Source organism: Momordica charantia (assembly GCF_013281855.1).
Source record: "Momordica charantia cultivar OHB3-1 chromosome 9 unlocalized genomic scaffold, Mcharantia_2.0 BLBB01000009.1, whole genome shotgun sequence".
In the NCBI taxonomy this organism is placed as follows: domain Eukaryota; kingdom Viridiplantae; phylum Streptophyta; class Magnoliopsida; order Cucurbitales; family Cucurbitaceae; genus Momordica; species Momordica charantia.
In genome coordinates, this window is record NW_028275167.1 from 5,485,970 (window position 1) to 5,503,748 (window position 17,779).

Consider the following 17,779-nt stretch of genomic DNA (forward strand, 5'->3'; position numbering starts at 1 on the left):
TAGTCCGAACATTCACAAATATCAAATAAAAAAATTATGGAATCTAAATATTAATGGGACAACCCATCTTCACCAACGGTAGGCGCAGCCGTATGGTTTAGACTAAATATTCATATAAAATAAATAATTATAATATTCGCAAAAGCTACTCTTTTAGACGACGCTTTTCTCCGCTGTGTGTCTTCACTCACCAACTCCCTCAAAACTTGCTCATACGCTGCGAGGGAAAATTCCCTCAAAAATCTTATCTTCTTCCCTATCTGAATCTTTCCTCCGAGTTCTTCGACCTTCAATCATGGATCCCTGTTCTCAAATCCTCGATAATTCCGAACCCAATTCGTCGGAGGACCAAATTCCGACTGTTCTGGTTCAATCCCCGCCGCTCGCTGTCGCTTCCCTCACTTTAGCTCTCTTAACCGCCATTCCCACCAACTTTCTCGCCCAGTCCAGATTTTCTGAGTTGTTTTCTCGGCACCCAAACAGGGATAAAGTTCCCACTCAGGCTTCTTCTCTTGCTCGCTTACCCATCTCCTCTTCAGCCCTGTGTCCCCCCAAAATCTCCCTGAAATCCACCATTTCCGCGAACCCGCTTCAAATCCCTCTCTCTATCGGCCCGCGCCGCCCCTCCGAGCCCTCAAATGGCGCCGGAATTCGTCGAGCTACCATCGTCTGGTTCCGTAACGACCTACGGATCCACGATAACGAATGCCTAAATTCCGCGAATAACGACTCCGTGTCTGTGTTGCCTGTCTACTGCTTCGATCCGAGAGATTATGGCAAATCGTCGTCTGGGTTCGATAAAACCGGGCCCTACCGTGCCGCATTTGTAATTGAATCGGTGTCGGACCTGCGGAAGAATCTCCAGGCGAGGGGTTCTGATCTTGTGGTGCGAATTGGGAAGCCGGAGACTGTTCTGGTTGAATTGGCGAAGGAAATTGGGGCGGATGCTGTGTACGCCCACTACGAGGTTTCGCACGACGAAATGAAGACGGAGGAGAGGATTGAGAGCGCGATGAAGGAGGAGAATGTGGAGGTGAAGTACTTTTGGGGAAGCACTTTGTACCACATCGACGATTTGCCGTTCAAGATGGAGGAAATGCCGTCGAGTCACGGCGCCTTTAGAGAGAAAGTTCAAGGGTTAAGCGTGAGGAAGACGATTGATGCTTTGGACAAGATGAAGGGATTGCCTTCTCGTGGTGATGTGAAGCCTGGAGATGTTCCAACTTTGTCGGATTTGGGTCTCAACCAACCTGCGGCAGTGTCGAAGGTACACATGTTCTTCATTGCTGCTGCAATTTCATTTTGGTTTTTGCTTGTTTGGTGAAAGAGGAGGATTGTTCTGCTGTTGTGTTCAATTGGGTAATGTTGTTGCCGAAGGAAGAAGTTGATGAAGATATAAGGAAATAATACAGTAGGCCCAATACTTAGTAACTAGGAACTGAATGGAGGCACTAAAACTAAAATCCTCTTGTTTCTCATGCAGTACGCTAAAGATCCATTTCTCTAATAGGAGAAGTTAATATCAATTAATGCTCAATGATTGAACAAGTTGAACAAGTTGATATAGTTGCTAATTTCAATCCAAAAGCTCATGGCTTTTTAACTTGTATTTAAAGTTCTGTGATGTAATGTTCTGATCGCATGGGAAGAACCTGGTATAATTTCATTGAAATTCTGGTTTTTGACTCAGAAGTTCCAAATTGTAACTGTCTTTCTCGGGTTCGGTTGGCATATGGTTGCATGATGACTATGCTACCAAGAAATTTCGGCTATTGCTTCTTGTTTGAAAGTAGGTTTAAAATTCTGAATCCTGCTAGTGGAATTGGACTATGAGTTACAAGAAAATGCTTTAGATTTCTACAAGTTCTTCAGAACAACCTCAATAGTTGACTTGTCGTTGTCGTCATGGCGAAGAGGAACTATCGTTGGAGACCTTTTCGATTTCAGATAACCTAAAATTTTCTGCTTGAATCAAGTGGAATTTGTGCTCTTGAAGTTGTAGAATTTATAGGTATTTTTTCGGGTTACATCGAACAAAAATCTTGGGTATGCCTTTGCATATTATGGACTTTTTAGATTTAGACCGCACGTTGTTTTGGATTTTCATGCTGCAAGCTGATGTTCTAGATTGAATACTTTTGATCCTTATGTTTTCTTGAGATGTTCTCTACTGTTCTTGAAATATCTCAACATTGTAAACTTCATCATGTAGGAAGGATGGCTAGCTCCCAATACTTCTCAAATGGGAGGGGAGACTGAAGCACTTCATAGGCTTCAAAAATATGCAGCCGAGTGCAGAGCCCAACCGCCAAAGACGACGAAGAACGGTGCTCACAGTAGCATATATGGCGCTACCTTTTCAAACAAAATTTCTCCATGGCTAACCATGGGCTGCCTTTCACCTCGATCGGTGTTTGATGAGCTAAATAAAACTGTTTCCAGGTGCATATCAACGCCCACCCTTTTCATCTTCTTTTCTTGGCAACATTTCTGATCCAAAGTTCTCAATTATGAGAATCTTCTTATGTGTTGGAACCCTTTTTGCTAACAGGAATAATGGTGGCAATGGCACTGGAACAAACTGGTTGATGTTTGAGTTATTATGGAGGGATTTCTTCAGGTAATGTAAAAATCTATGCAACTCAATTTGCTCTGGAAACTTGTTTTTTCGAGTCAAAATCTATCCTAATTGAATGGACTAACTATTTTTTCTTTATAAGAAATAGAACGTATAGATCAAAAAGAGGAGAGAGCAACCAAAGGCAGGAGTCGAGAAGGCCCCCCGGAACACTAATGCATTACAGCTTTCCAATCCTAAGAAATAAACGTTAAACAGTAGTTACAAAAGAATCTCCTAACCAAGATCCCGTGCTAATTTGTACATTTGAATCGATACTTTAGAGAATCGACCAGCCCGCCAGAGATGGTTTAAACTAATCGAGTTGACCTGATTAGGTCAGATTGGTTTATTTCAATCTTTGGATACCAAAGCGGCGAAGCCTAAAAACATACAACCGAGCAAAAGCCCACACGTCCTCTCAAGAAATCCTGTTAGTTATTTCAATCCACAAATCCCATACAAGTTTTATTGGTTTTCTTAATTTCAGCTTGCACTCTTTATTAGAGTAGGTTTCTAAAACTTAATGAGATAAGTATGTTGTTTATCATCTTCAATTCCCTTGGTTTCACCTTGATGTTTGTAAATTTCTGCATTGAAAAGCATGGATTTCCGAAACTGATTGACAAAAGAAGTTATTGGTCTCTAAGAATCAATGAGATTCACCAGTTCTGTACTAAGAAATCCCTGTGTGTAATTGGTAAAGTCTAAACACCCTTATTCTTAGAACACTATATTAACAACACTCAATTATTGGTCTATTGCAGGTTCATTACCAAGAGGTACAATTCAACAACAAAACAGCCTAATCCTTCTCCGGCCACGGCTTGCACGGGCGCCGCCCTTGCTTAGCGGGAGTTGAAGAGCCAGGCATATCCTCGTGTTGTAGTTGTTTCTTGATCTTTCGATTTACCATACACTGCGCCTTTGTAAACGCTATTTTTCGATGCCAACTGCACTGCTGCCTCAACCCTCATCTCCTTTGCAGATACGATCTCGTCTAGCTCTACCAATAAACTGGTCGAACATCCTAAATTTTGCCCCCCCCCCCCCCCCCCAAAGAGAGAAAAATAGAGCTGGAGATTGCTGCTACTTTCTTTGATTTCTGTTCATAAACACAAACTCAGTTCTGGTATGAAATTGTAGGTTGATTTCTGTGATATTCAAATGGTTGATCCTGTAGTTGGGAGGGGCTGTTCATGTCAATTTTTTGTGCTTTTCCGTTTAACCAGGGCTCTGTTTACTAAATGAGAATGAGAATGAAGCTGATCAGGAACGAAAAATTCTAGGTTAAAAAATACTTCGAGTCTTAATGCTTTCGTTGAAGTACCAATTTAGTTTTGGAATTTTAAGTTGTAACGATTTTTTTATTAAAATTAAATATCTATTTTATTATGTAACAATTTATTTAAGTTTTGTAGTTTATACACACATTGATCTCTATCATTTTATTGATAACTTTGTTAAATTTAAACAATGTTATAATAGGATATTTACAAATTTAATACTACAATGACTAAGCTATTATATACTAAACATCAAAATTACCACGGTGGGAAGGACACCAAAATTACCGCTGTTGGAAGGAGAAGTGCTAGTAGTGGAATAACCATAACCATCATCAACCTCTCTGACAACCATGGCAGCATTTGATCAACCTTTCTCGCAAAATCCACTTTTTCAAGAGTGAGCATCGATCCGACTTAATAGAATGGTGGAAGAGTGAGGTCAACGATCATTTGGAAAACTAAATAAATTTAGAAGTACAGGAGTTAAATTGACACAAACTAAAATTTAAAAATTAAATTGCTGCTAAAAAAAAATTAACAGAAAACTGGTTTTTAACCAAAATTCTTTATTTCGAATGTACTTTATGATATTATATTCACTAAAATTATAGAGTTAAATTACTCGTTTACAGGTCTCTCAATTTTAGAAATATCTACTAGGCTTAACAACTGGTACTTAACCTATTATACATTTTGTTAAATTCACAAAATTTAAATTTTAAAAATCTACCATAAAATTGAATGTTTAAAGGCTTATTAAATTCTTTAAAATTCAAAAATTCATTAAACACAACCCTAATAATTAGATTATTAGCCTTGATGGTACATTTTGTATGAAAATAAAACATAAGAAATTGACACTCTCTGTCACGTCAGTTTAGGATCTATTTAGGATGACGTGCACATTTTTTTTCTCTCTCTTTTTAATAAAGAAAATTAAAGTTCATGTCTATATCACTCATGAATTATGATAAAACAAAATTATTATTTATATTGGACAAATTAAAAACAAGAAACTCCTCCATGTTGTTTCTAAATTTTTTATATAATTTTAAAAATGTTTCTAAAAAATAAAAAACAAGAAACATAAATAATTATCAAATGTTACGATTGTTGAAAAGTAGGAAAAAACAATGGAACATTACCAAACAAACCTTGAAAACTTACTTAGAATAATATGCCAAATTTTAATGAACCAAGTACACATACATCATTTTTGCAAGACAAGAACAGTATACTCCGAGCAAGAAAAAACATCTTCAAACCAACCAACACAAGGGAGCTATAAGTGAACAAAATCTATAGATATTGAAACTTCAGAAAGAAACAAGAGTTCCATCATCTCATAACTCAAATAATCCTTACAGATCTATATGAAAGCTTCAAGACAAGGTATGGAAATATAATTTCAACAACCTTAATATGAGAACGCCCGCCACTACAACTAATCCTACTGAAACGATGCTTCAACCTCAATCCTCTTCCTCGCCCTCGTTCTCAGCAATGTTAAAGTATCTCAATTCATAGACATTGCGATCTTTGTTCGAAGCAATTACCCGAAGCCAATCTCTGACATTGTGTTTCTTCAAGTACTTCTTAGTCAAGTATTTAAGATACCTGGGATTCAAAAGAGGTAACAATCAGCAAAGTTTATTCAGGGATTAGAAGCCTATTTTCCCAAGAGAATAACCAGTATTCAAGTGTAACAATCAACCTTGTTCTTTGCAAAAATTATGCATGCAGTAAAGTTCTAAGTTCACCCATAAAAGGGAAGGGGGCAAAAAAGGAGACTTGCTATTTGCGTGTCACAACTAGAAGAGGTGGCTAATTAGAAAATGCATAGGCAGACAAGTAAAATCTTCGACAAGTCCCTCTTTTATTGGGTTGTCCAGAAATAAAGGCCTAGAGTTAATCCACCCGACGGTACAAGAAGAAAAATTATACCAAAAGACTACAACTGTAAGAACTTTACAAATGAGCAAATAAAAATGACCCAGAATACACAAAATTACAAATTCAGAATCTATAGCACGAAGCTGAAAAATTATTATATGAGATAACGAGTACTTCTTGAAGAAGTCAGTCACTTTCCCGTTTACACTAAATCATGGCTGAAGTATCAAGACCAATTCCTGCAATATAGCCCTTTGATGTTCATCAATCTCACAATCCAGTAAAATATGCAATAAAACTACGATTATAAACGCACACAGCGTTTGTATTCTCAGTAATACCGTGGCGGGTAGCAGAGCAACCCAAAGCTTATTCCCAAACAAATCAATGAATGCACGAACAGAACTCGCCGAGAAACAGATTCATAATCACAATTCAGAATAGCGCACGAATTAACAACCATAAAAACAACAAAATACCTCTTGGAGAAGTTGCTATCGGAGTTGACCGTGATCTTGTTCTTGTCCCGAGTGACGGTAACCGAGTCACCGAGTGCCCCAGCTTTGCCGCCAACCTTGATCCTCTCGAGAAGAAACTTCTCCAATGAGGCGATGTCCATGATCTTGTCCTCCACAGGCTTCGCACAATCAATAACGAAGGTCACGCCCTTCTTCTTCCCCTTTGGGCCACCGGATGCTGCTGCTCCACGGCTCATTTTCGCTTCTCGGGCAGCAATTTCTTGACCTAAACTTCTGCAGAGAGAGATATCGAACAACGGCGCTGGAGTTAGGGTTTTGAGTGGTATTTTAAGGCACGAAGAAGATGGTGCTTTTTTTCTTCTTAAACAACAAAAATGGCCCATTTTAATTCAATTTTGTAAAATTAGCCTCATTTTGGGATCTGACCACTCTTTTACCCATTTACCCAAACCCATACAGAAAACGAGGCTAGTTACTGGGAAAAATTCACTTTTACCCAAATTTTTTTTTTAATGCAACAATGTGGAGGTTGGGTTTGTACTTGCGACTTTTTAGTCGGAGATATATCATTGATGTGTTTAAATCGACAACTTTATCATGGTTAAGTTAATAAATTTTACTCTTCACGATTGTTACCCAACCTCGTCATCGAGCCTAAAACTCAAATGTCGGCCTAATTCCAATCTAGGACCAATCCAAACGGCTCAAATTTAATGTTTGATTGGTCCAACACAATTAAATCCTTCCATGAATTTGATCGGATATGAATATCTCTTTTTCAAATTTGGCTGGGTCATGAGTTGACTCAATGTAATCAAATATATATATCACAAAATTTATTCATAATCATTCTTGAAAAATGAATAAAAATGGTAAAAACAAAATCAAGTAGAGACACAAAGTCTGATCCAAATGACAAGTATAAACCCGATTCGACTTTAACCTATTGAATTTAACTCATAAATTAAGTCATTAGCCTAGGTTTTAGTAGTTGAATTATCCAAACAATACTTGAGATCCATAAGGACTTAAGATTAGACTGAACTTGGATTCTTGTTCCTTTAGTCGAATCGAACCAGACCAATGATAGGATGAATGGTTACTACTCACTAGTGAATGTGAAGTTGGCAATCAAGAAAATATTTCTCTATAGAATTTTAAAACTTATTCAGACAAATGATGAAAATTAATCTCTCATATAAACCATATATATATTTTTGTACAACAGTGGAAATGAGGAATCAAACTTACAACTTCTTAATTAGAGATATATACCAATTATCATTGAGCTCGGTTCCACATCTGAACCAAAATATTATTTAAACTAAAAAAATAATAATAACAAGTGTATTACGTACGAAAATTTTCATAAATACTCTTGTCAAACGAAAAAAAATAAAGGAATCATATAATTTTGATAAGAAGGGGCTACTTTAAGAAAAAGTAAACGACGTCGTTTTTGCGGCGCACTCTGCATATGATTCCGGAAGGAAATCGAGAAATGAAAGATGGAAGACGAACTCAACGGCGTCGTTCCATGTTCTTCCCTCGCCGTCGAATCCACCATTCGCGTCGGCACGGTAACCTTCACTACAACTTCTCAAAATTCTAATTCGTTTCCAATAATTTCTCCCTCTGAATCGCCTTTTTTCCTGTTCATCTTCAGGCCGGCGCACTCTGGGGCTTGTGTATGGGTCCGTACAATTCTCGCAAAAATGGTAATCTCAGGTTCAAATTCGCCAAACATAATCTTATCTTCTGATTCTTTTATTGCAATTATTCCCTCTTCAATTAACTCGTTTTCTCGCTTACAGGGCTTAGGGGCGTCGGCCATGCTGCTTTCGTGGTACCAAATAGTTGCTACTTTGCTTTGATTTCTTATTATTTGATTGAGATTGTAGCATCTGGCGTTTGCCTGATCCGTCATTGCGTTTTCTGGTCTATTTTGCAGGCAAAGTCCGTTGGAAAATACGGCTTTCAATGTGGTAATGGATAAATGTCTTAATCTTTCTGGCCTCTCTCTAGATTGTTAAGCTGTGTTTGTGGTTGATTTGTTTGCTTAGTTTTGTTATGAGCGGAAAAGTAGCTAAAGATTTTGAGTTTTAGGACTTGTTGCTGGAACTTTTACTCTGACTCACTGTGGGATTCAAAGATATAGAAGGAAGAATGATTGGGTTAGTCAGACTCGCAAAATGATTATTTTTCACCTTTCTCCTTTTATTGAATGTGATCAACTGTAAATATTGCCTAGTTTTATTCCCAGATTGTTGACCTCCCTTGATACTTTGTGCATTAGATGAGTAACCCAGTATTCCTACACTCTCTTTGAGTGAATGATAACTCAAGAAAAGATGAAATTTTGGTGATAGATGATTATAAACGGTTTTGTAGAATCATTAAACTTGAGTCAGACCAATCTAAAACCACTACCATTAGAATAGGCTCCTAAGAGGGAGCTCTGTTGGCAAGGGTTCGAGGTCTTTTAGTTGCACTGACTTAGAGGTCCCAAGTTCAAACCTTTAGTTAGCTTAATACCAAAAACCTTTGATATCTCTCGTGTTCAGGTTTTAGGGCACCAAGCGTGGGTGCCCTTGAGTATAGGTGACAAATGTCCCAGTCATTGGTTCTTATATATATATCATTAAAGGATAAATTTTAGAGGAAATATTTGGGCCTATATGTGTTTGCTTTGTGTGTCTCAGGACTTACAAGATACCAATTAACAATTAAAAAAACCTTTATAAAAATATCTGGCTTTATTAGGTTTATGGTATGAGCCTCGTTTTGCCAACTTCCTTCCGTAATATATTTATTTTTAGATTTTTGGATGAAGATTGTGTGGCTTGAGCTGGCTACCTCAGCTTTGACCTTCTTGGTACTTCTACTGGGGAAAAGAAAAATAGTGAGTGAAAATATGGAGGCCTCCAGAAATGTTGATGGTACTAATTCTTTCATGTAGAATTTATCGTGTTAGAAGTGTCTTAATAGATTTGTAGTTACTTCTCTTTATTTTGGTCAAAAGAATTTCAAGGTCAATTAAATGCACATTTAAGAACTTGATTTAAATCCTATGCAATTGTATATGATCCACTTTCACAATATCCCGTTGCAGGTGTTTGCATTCAGTACCTTCATATTTCCTCGTAACGAATACCATGTGATTGCTCGATCTATTATGGCACTAACTATTCAGGGACCATGTCAAATTACAACTTTAGAAAGTAAATCTCTACATCTCTTTTTTTTCATTTGGCAGTTGAATGGTTTGATTGCGGGTGCAGTGGCAGGAGCAGCAATTGCCACGAGGACTAGAAGCTGGTCACAGGTATTTGGGATGGCTGCCCTTGTTTCTGCCTTCAGTGCCGCTGCTGAATATTCAAGATCGCTTTAGAATACCTCTTGTAGGAACCGGAACCGGGAGGTATTCAACATCCTAATACTTGTAACCATACTGCATACTGTTATGCGATTTTTTTTATCTAATGATTAAATTTTTTACCACAAGTACATATCTTTCTATCCAGGATAAGTTCAGCAAGTTTCCTCTCGTTATTCAAGGAAGTTGTTTGCATGTTGGTGTGTTGGAGGAGGGATCAGATTCTCACTATTTTGATTCAATCTTGATATTGGAGGTAAATTCTGGTAAGATAAGCCGGAAATGATATTAAAGTAATTTCCACTGTCCTGATCTATATTACAATACACATTTCAGTTTTCCATATCAGATGATGAAACATTATAAAGTAACTGAGATTCTCTTTCTTTCTCGAGTTTACTTGCTAGTTCCTACTGGGACGTCTATCATTCTGTCTCGATTAACTCGTGTTTACTTGGATCTTAAATTCCTGGAAACCAGTTCTAGTAATTTCAATAAGCCTTGTGCCTGCCCCAAAGTACAGGGGAGCAAAAAGCTCCGACTCCGGGTTAAAAAAAAAAGTTTTGAGTTTAGCTCTGGGTTTTGATTGTGCTTTTTCTGAAGTATCATTGATTTTGGTGAAGAATTACCGAGAAAAATCAAGAGTCTCGAGGGGGGAAGGGGGTTGAGTTCAACGACATGTGTGAGGGAGGATTTGAAAGCTCTAACTTTTTGTAGATAATATATGTCTTAACTAATTGGGTTATACTCAAATTTATAAAGAGGTATAAATTCTTTAAGATTTGGACTGCTGAGCTCAAGTTAGAAGACTGTGATCTTATTATCTTGGCTCTTGATATTTGGACAGTCTATCTTGAGTTTGGAGACCATGATCTTGTTATATTAGAACATTTGCTATTTGGACAGTCTATCTTGAGTTTGGAGACTATGATCTTGTTATATTAGAACATTTGCATCGCGAATAAATTTTCGGAAGTATTAACTTTTGTTTTCAAATGGTTGAATACTGTATCTCAATTTTGTAGTTGATTTTACATATATAAACTCGTTCGTACAATCGAAGAGGAGGACGAGTGTTCCTCCTCTTGTAGTAGTCGTGCTCGTGCACGTGCACGCTTGTGTTATTATGTTTTGGATGACTTAAAAAAAATGTTTTTTAAAAACAAAACTACTTTTTATACCCATAATTCACTAAGTGATTTTAGATTACTGAAAGTGTTCTTTTACAAAATCCACAATATTTGGTAATGAATAAACAACATTTTCAAAAAATTTGAATTGCTTTAAATACCTTTTAATAAAAAATTAAGAGATGGTTATTTAAAAAGCTATTTAGTTTAAGCGCTTGATATTGACTTTTCTATTTCAAACAAGTTTCACAATGTGGTGGGGGTTATATTTTGAAAATATCTATTATGTATTACCAAAATGCTGATTATCAAATTATGGAGGCTACATATGGATGGAGTTAGGAATTTTCACAAAATAAGCATAAGGGTGGTCGATCTCATATTAACTCAACTCGTAGAGTTACTAACAATCTCTCCTACGAGTCGAAGTTCAAAATTTCACCCACATTATATAATTGTCATTTCCATATATATATATATATATATATATTTTTGACTTACCACTAATTGATAAATATTGGTTCCAAGGTAGTTGAGATTATTTATAAAAGAAATAATCAAAAGTGAAGCACTTTTAGAAAAATACATATTATATATATACTAAGAGGCCCTTGGGGAATGATTTTATAATTATTAATTGTAACGAAAGAAATTTAATGATAATTGATTTTGTGAGTAGTTTTTATATAATTATTTTAACGTTTTTTTAATGAAATATTTTAACGTTAATTTAAAGAGAATTCGACACAAATTTGAGAGAGAGATAAGTGGGAGAAAAACGAAAAATCTTAGAGTGAAATTTTAGAGGGTAAGAAACAAAAGATTATAGAAGGATAAATAAATTCATAAAAGAGACGAGAACTAAAAACTGAGAGAGTGATTACAAAAATAGTTTTAGAAAAAAATTTAGAGGGAATAAACAAAACTAAAGATAAACAAGGTTATAGAGTGACAAAAGTTTTAGAAAAAAAATCTCAAAATTTAAGGTGAATAGGAAGACAATTTTGAAAATTAAAATAATAATCATTTTTAAAACTAATTTTATGTTAATTTGGTAAAAAGTCACTTGAAAAATCACCTCTCAAGTGATTGATCTTTAAAGTTAGGCATCTTTACCAAACCTTCTATTTTAAAATGAATGTGATTATGGCATGAGTAAAATTGATTATAGCCATACCAAAATCACTCCCAAACATTTTTATAAATACACAGTGTAATGTTTGATTTCAATTAAGTAAAAACATTTTTTACTATTAACTTATAAGGACAGTCCAGTTGACAAGAGCTTAAAGTCTCTTAGTCATATCGACTTTAGAGATCTCAAGTTCAAATTCTTGACGTCTTCGAGATTATCAATATATACTATGTTATTTCACTATTGACGTCCTAATAAAAGAATTGAGAAACAGTCAACACAATCTTAGTTATCGTAATTGGCACGTATCTGTAGCCAAGAGTTTGAATTTTGTGTTGCATAAAAAAATTTGATAAATGGTTGTTTTTTTCTTTTTTTCGGTAAAAGACTTGAGATATAATATAAAAATATATAATAATTATATATGTTTAGAATGTTATGGAAAGGGTTTAATATTTGTGAGGTGAAAAAATGCGGGTTTATGAAACATCCATTTGTCCCACATCGACTAGGCGGCAGAAGGAGGAGCGAGATGGCGACTATAAAAGGGGCGCTTGTCTCCGTTCTAAATCATACCTTTCTCGGCCTTTTGGCTAAGATCAAGTGTAGTATCTGTTCTTATCAGTTTAATATCTGATACGTGGGCCATCGGCCCACATGATATTAAATTTATTTTTCTAGGGGGAGGGCCCACCACGGTAGCTTGCTGCCTGGGCCCTCGCGCGTCGCCCTTGCGTTGCACTACTGCTTGGGCCTTGGCGCACCCTTCCAATTTTTAAAGCCCAAATATTCTCATTTTGTATTTGCCATTTTATTATGGAAGTTAAATTAATAAAACAATATATTTGATTGAGATGTGAGGTGTTGTGCTTTGTTCCTTTGGTGGAAGAACTGATTCTGAGGATTTTGAGAATTTAACTCGGTGGATTTAAAATTCTTTATTACGTAATTAGATTTTGCCGTAAATGAAAGTAAAGTAATCAAATTGCTAATATAATTTATTAATTTCAAAATTACTATAATAATAAAATTGCTAATATAATTTAGCAATTTCAAAATTACAATAAGAGGTTAAATAAATAATTTATTTTAAAATCAAAATTCTATGATTTTCAGTTATTTTCTTTACAAACAACGGGTCCTCAACTTGAAGAAGCTATCATGATGCATTCAAAAAAAATTTCTACCCTTTTAAATTGTTAAAAGAGTAATATAAGTTGACCAATTTAAATTAATATCTATTTAGAGTACTTTTTTTAAAGGCTATTTTTTTATAAAAGTTTTTAAAGGCTATTTATGATACTTGTACTTTGAAAAGTTATTAATAAGTTTGATATAGGTGACTAACTTCATTGGCACAATAACTATATAAAATAGTACTATTAAAAGACCACAGTAAATTTAGTCGTAATTGGACATACAAATTTAAAAAGGTTCAATAATTTATTACAAACTTTTTAGAATATGTAAGATTATGTAAAATACAATTAAAAATAAAAAAAAAGGATAAAAACAAAATTATCAAGAAGTGGCAGAATAAAACATACCATAACATAAAGAGGTTTGGGGGTTGAATATTCAAGTTCAACCCTCGGGAGCCAGAAAAAAAAGGGAAAAAATTGTAAACATACCATGTAATATAATATAATATATATATATATATATATATATATAGGCAATCTCCATCACGTTATTTATAGAGAAAATTCCCAAGTTGGCTGTCATTTGGGGGGAGTTTCGAAACCAGAGGCTGCGAGTTTGTTAACCAAAGCGAGTGCGTTACTGGTAATATAACCAGCCTTCACCACTCGATTCCGTATCAAATTCACTTGTTTTCCTCTTTCCCCTTCAAATCCATCAATGCAGGTATCTTCATCCGTCAGCGCCGCGCTCACCCACGTCGTTAGATCCCCAATTTGGGCCTCGAAATCCCTTCTGCTCAGTCTCCGAAGAACCCCAAGCGATCGGTGGAGCTCATCAATGGCGGCTTCGAAGACCTCCACACAGTCCGAAACCGCAACTCTGTCTCTACCCCTCATGCGCCCGCTCCTCTTCAGTCTCCCCAAGAATCGCGCCACGGATTTCGCCTCTGTTATCGTCACGGCCACGCCCGCTCTTGCCCATTTCGTCGGGCTTCGTTTGGCGGTGCTCGAAAACGGCGACAGCGACTGGATGCAGAGATCTGGGTGCCGGGTTACGCTGCAGGCTTCTCGGACGTAGTTCTCCTTGGCGGAAGCAGGAAGAACAGAGACGACTGCGAAAACGGCGGCAATTGCCATTCCCAAATCGCGCGCAGGCAACATGTTCGACGAAATGCCTCAGAGAAGCTGAGGGGTGGAAAAGCGGAAAAGGTATGTTGAAATGGAAGCTAAATCATCGTATTGTTGTGATTTTGCAGAGGAGGTGGAAATTAATGAGTTTATGGGGGTGGATTATATAATGGGAAAAAGGGTATGGGGGGGTGACTTGGAAAGTTCAATTGAAATTGCTTTTTGCAGGTGTTTGCTATGCATTAGGCGTGGGGATGGTGAGTGAATTAAAGAGGTAGTGGTGAGCTGAAATAAGTTAAGAAGGTGAAGAACATGTGAATGGCAGGTGAGTTCTCATGAGTTTTGGGATAAAGGAAATCTAGGAAAATTTGATATCTTTTTACCTGAATTTACAATGCATCTTTGACTTGTGGATCATGAGATTTGTGTACGTGAGTTGGATTGGACTGCCGGAAGAAAACCTTGTAGGATTTGAAGAAAATCACCGACTTCCTGTTTATGACCATCCGACCCTGCATTGAAATCGCCCCCTAAAAATAAAAAAGTGGGGAGATTTATTTTGGTAACACAGTAATATTGAACTACTACATGCCTAAGTTTTGTATTACTTTTAATGGTTGTGACGAAAAATAGGTGGTAGTAGTATGAAACTTTTCAAGGTCGGTAAATTTTTTTCCAATCATAGTACATATTCAGATATATGGAGGTGCTAGCAATAAATTAGCTTCATTGATTGAAATTTTAGAGCCTAATCATTACATAGGTTTGGTTCAAGTCCAAGAGAAGGTCGATTGGAACCGGAGCGAAGAGGCACTTGAAGGCACATGGCATGGGTGATGTGGTGTCGAGGGGTGAGCTAAGACACTAGAATAGTATAGTCGAAACATGTTGCATAAGCATTGTTAAGTAGGGCATTACTATTACATTTCTATCAACATTACTATAACAATGATGATAGACATTATGAGTAAATTGACATTTTCATAGTATCGTAAAAAAATCAATAAAATATAAAATAATATCAATAAAATATGATTAATGTGGATATAATATTAATACAAATAAGTTAGATGCTTGTTTTTAAATATTTTTAATGAAAATTTTAATTTTATAATTTTTCTATAAATATCCATTTACTTGGACATTTAAAACTTGCTATTAAGATAAAGATAGTGCGTGGGCCTTTTAAATTCAAGTAATTTCATCCTTACAGTAGAATTTGCAAAGTTGTGAGAGGTAGCTTGGTTGAGGGTGGGTGAACCATGTATCATTTCTAGTGGGATTTCTATCACGAACAAGTATAGCTAAATCGGTTAAGACACTCATCCAATCAAAATGTCGTAAGTTTGAGCCCTTACCTCTACGTGTTGTATTATTATTTTTTTTAGGATAGTTATTACGATAGAGGCTTTAATAAAAGATGACAAAATTCCTTTTTGTCTTTTATTTTGTAGCAATAAATTAAGATTATACTCTTTTTAGAATTACTATCGATAGGTTTCGAACTTTTGGACTCTGATACCGTATCGTTCCGTCTCAAAACCAATTAGCATAGTAATCTATGTCTATTATAAACTATTGTAAGGTTACTTCTATTTTCAAAGTGGGATCTTTAACAATTACAAGTTTAGATAAAAATTTTGTGTAATGTTTTTAAAGTTTTCCATACCTAATTAGAGTACTTCAACACCATGCGCGTTGGTGTGATGTTGGGCGTCACTGTTGAAACCTTTAGAGGAGTTTTTTTCTTAGTGATTGATTTTAGGAGTAGAGCACTTGTTGAATGTCATTCTCATACACGACCCCAAATGTTAATGATGAACGAGATGATGAGTGACCTCAGAGTCGAGGTGTACGCCTAGTCAAATTGGTGACTGCAAATATAACCTTGCATCGGTGTGGTGCTTGACCACATATATTCCGAGGTTTAAGTGAGTACTTAGTCCGAGCTAGTATCAACCCGAGTTTAATAAGGATTGTCTGCCTTTGCAAGGAGTGGTTCCTGCATTTTATAGGAAAACTTTGGGAAGTGTTGACTCGTCATTTTGACAATTGGTGCCTAATTGTTAGTGGAATTTATGCTAGTGGCATTTGCTACTTAAGTCGGTGTGAGTTGGACTTGCGCTTGTCCAGTCAAGGTCAAAGCTCGCCTAGCCTCCCTACCTTGACCTATCCTATTCGAGACTTGTACACATGTTTCCAGTCGGGCTACGTGGCAGGCTACCCATTACACTTATTTCTCAATTTAGTTTTTATTCTTTTAAAATCCTCAAATTACCCCTAATGTATTAACAATTATCAACGAGTCCATTCCATACGAATTTTGTTAATAAAATTTTGATGTATATGCCATTTGTGAATCACAATCCACTTATCGAATCCGTTTCTTCCAAATGATATGTCTATATTGCCATGTCCACATGTACAATTACATTAATAAAAAATAATTTAATGACACGTTAATTTTTTTTAATAAAATTTTACAAATTGACATAATTGAGGTTTTTTAATTCATCAGGGATAATTTTTCAAAATATATATTAATGACCAAATTGAAAATTATCTAAAAGATTATGGACCACGTTAGTGTAGCCTGAAAAATATTAATTTTCAAGAAAATTATAAATAAACTTTTCTTTAATGAAATTTTTATTTTTTCAAATGTATATTCAAGTAACTTGCTTAATTCACTCCAACGAAAGATTAGTATAAAATAGATTTATCAAAAAAATAACTACTCTTTAATACTTTATTTTAATGTTATTTTGCCAACCTTGAAATTAACAAGCGGGTTAATATACTTGTCTCCGACAAAAAATTAGTGAATTCGAATTTCCACCACCACTTGTATTAAAAGAATAGTCATTTTATTCTTTTTAGTTGATTAAATATTCAACAAGTCGTTTGTCGTGTAAAATAATATTTATATATATTAAGAATATCACATTATGATCGTAATCTAATTTACGAAACTTTAATAGAAGTAGAGATGTCTTAACTACTAACTACTCAGCTCTGTTGAAATTAACTTGTATTAATTATGGTAAAAGGTAAAAATCAACTTGAGCATATATATATATATTTTTTTGTAGTACAATAAGTAGGAGTGTCGAGATTCAAACTCATGACTTCTTGATCAGATACATGTGTCAATTACCTTTGAGCTAAGTTCATATTGACAACTCGAGCATAGGTTAGTGGAACAAGACAAATATTACCATTTTGTAGGTCGATAGTTTGATGCAGGCCAATAGTTACTGAACTTGAAAATGAAAGCATGGTTAAAAACAAATTTAAACTGGTATATGTTATATGTATATTAATGATTTACGCGCATAAATTTTAACTATTAAAGGTTATAATGTAGGTTATTATTACTAAATATATATATTTAAACAACAAATAATTTGGTTGTCTATGATATTCAAGTTCAATAAACTTGTTATTCAACAGTAATTTCTAAATTTAGTGATAAGAAACTTGTCAAATCATCGGTTTGGTCCATACAATTTTAGAACTGTGTCTAATAGGTTCCCAAATTTTAAAAATGTATAATAGATGTTCGAACTTCTAATTTTCAATCTAATAAG

The 17,779-nt window shown here is 35.4% G+C and overlaps 4 protein-coding genes and 1 non-coding gene across 9 annotated transcripts; 3 read left to right on the top strand and 2 right to left on the bottom strand.

Moving 5' to 3' along the window:
- The first annotated feature begins 147 nt into the window (after positions 1–147).
- PHR2 (photolyase/blue-light receptor 2) lies at positions 148–3,823 on the top strand. The gene is made up of 4 exons (XM_022295946.2): positions 148–1,267; positions 2,213–2,442; positions 2,552–2,620; positions 3,385–3,823. The coding sequence occupies exons 1-4, from the start codon at positions 296–298 to the stop codon at positions 3,467–3,469; spliced, it is 1,356 nt and encodes a 451-aa protein (XP_022151638.1). The 5' UTR covers positions 148–295; the 3' UTR covers positions 3,470–3,823.
- A 1,366-nt stretch (positions 3,824–5,189) lies between these two features.
- LOC111022271 (Ribosomal L22e protein family) lies at positions 5,190–6,616 on the bottom strand. The gene is made up of 2 exons (XM_022299443.2): positions 6,279–6,616; positions 5,190–5,523 (listed from the first exon to the last, which is right to left on the bottom strand). Exons 1-2 carry the CDS (start codon positions 6,512–6,514, stop codon positions 5,379–5,381), a joined length of 381 nt encoding a protein of 126 aa, XP_022155135.1. The 5' UTR covers positions 6,515–6,616; the 3' UTR covers positions 5,190–5,378.
- A 1,081-nt stretch (positions 6,617–7,697) lies between these two features.
- On the top strand, positions 7,698–10,040 carry ATOEP16-4 (Mitochondrial import inner membrane translocase subunit Tim17/Tim22/Tim23 family protein). 5 transcript variants are annotated; one of them, XM_088116846.1, is made up of 8 exons: positions 7,701–7,858; positions 7,945–7,996; positions 8,093–8,124; positions 8,230–8,263; positions 8,385–8,452; positions 9,391–9,435; positions 9,535–9,699; positions 9,803–10,040. In XM_088116846.1, the coding sequence occupies exons 1-7, from the start codon at positions 7,787–7,789 to the stop codon at positions 9,667–9,669; spliced, it is 438 nt and encodes a 145-aa protein (XP_087972972.1). In that variant the 5' UTR covers positions 7,701–7,786; the 3' UTR covers positions 9,670–9,699; positions 9,803–10,040. The 5 variants fall into 5 exon arrangements, 4 of the variants coding, with proteins under 4 accessions (XP_087972972.1, XP_087972973.1, XP_022143748.1 ...); XR_015787006.1 differs by lacking the exons at positions 8,385–8,452; positions 9,391–9,435 and adding an exon at positions 9,098–9,217 and having other exon boundaries at positions 7,698–7,858; XM_088116847.1 differs by lacking the exons at positions 8,385–8,452; positions 9,391–9,435 and adding an exon at positions 9,098–9,217 and having other exon boundaries at positions 9,560–9,699.
- Positions 10,041–12,491: 2,451 nt separating this feature from the next.
- On the top strand, positions 12,492–12,688 carry LOC148208871 (U2 spliceosomal RNA). Its single transcript, XR_015787523.1, has one exon. It is a non-coding gene; the product is annotated as a U2 spliceosomal RNA (small nuclear RNA).
- Positions 12,689–13,339: 651 nt separating this feature from the next.
- LOC111015462 (pectinesterase inhibitor 6) lies at positions 13,340–14,384 on the bottom strand. The gene has a single exon (XM_022290495.2). It carries the CDS (start codon positions 14,220–14,222, stop codon positions 13,641–13,643), a length of 582 nt encoding a protein of 193 aa, XP_022146187.1. The 5' UTR covers positions 14,223–14,384; the 3' UTR covers positions 13,340–13,640.
- Between the last annotated feature and the right edge of the window lie 3,395 nt (positions 14,385–17,779).

Coding starts and splice junctions, on each gene's coding strand:
- PHR2 (XM_022295946.2), top strand. CDS start 296: ATGGATCCCTGTTCTCAAATCCTCGATAATTCCGAACCCAATTCGTCG. Junction 2,443..2,551: donor CTAAATAAAACTGTTTCCAG/GTGCATATCAAC, acceptor TTTTGCTAACAG/GAATAATGGTGGCAATGGCA. Junction 2,621..3,384: donor TTATGGAGGGATTTCTTCAG/GTAATGTAAAAA, acceptor GGTCTATTGCAG/GTTCATTACCAAGAGGTACA.
- LOC111022271 (XM_022299443.2), bottom strand. CDS start 6,514: ATGAGCCGTGGAGCAGCAGCATCCGGTGGCCCAAAGGGGAAGAAGAAG. Junction 5,524..6,278: donor GATAGCAACTTCTCCAAGAG/GTATTTTGTTGT, acceptor TTTGAATCCCAG/GTATCTTAAATACTTGACTA.
- ATOEP16-4 (XM_022288051.2), top strand. CDS start 7,787: ATGGAAGACGAACTCAACGGCGTCGTTCCATGTTCTTCCCTCGCCGTC. Junction 7,859..7,944: donor CCACCATTCGCGTCGGCACG/GTAACCTTCACT, acceptor GTTCATCTTCAG/GCCGGCGCACTCTGGGGCTT. Junction 9,700..9,802: donor GTAGGAACCGGAACCGGGAG/GTATTCAACATC, acceptor CTTTCTATCCAG/GATAAGTTCAGCAAGTTTCC.
- LOC111015462 (XM_022290495.2), bottom strand. CDS start 14,222: ATGTTGCCTGCGCGCGATTTGGGAATGGCAATTGCCGCCGTTTTCGCA.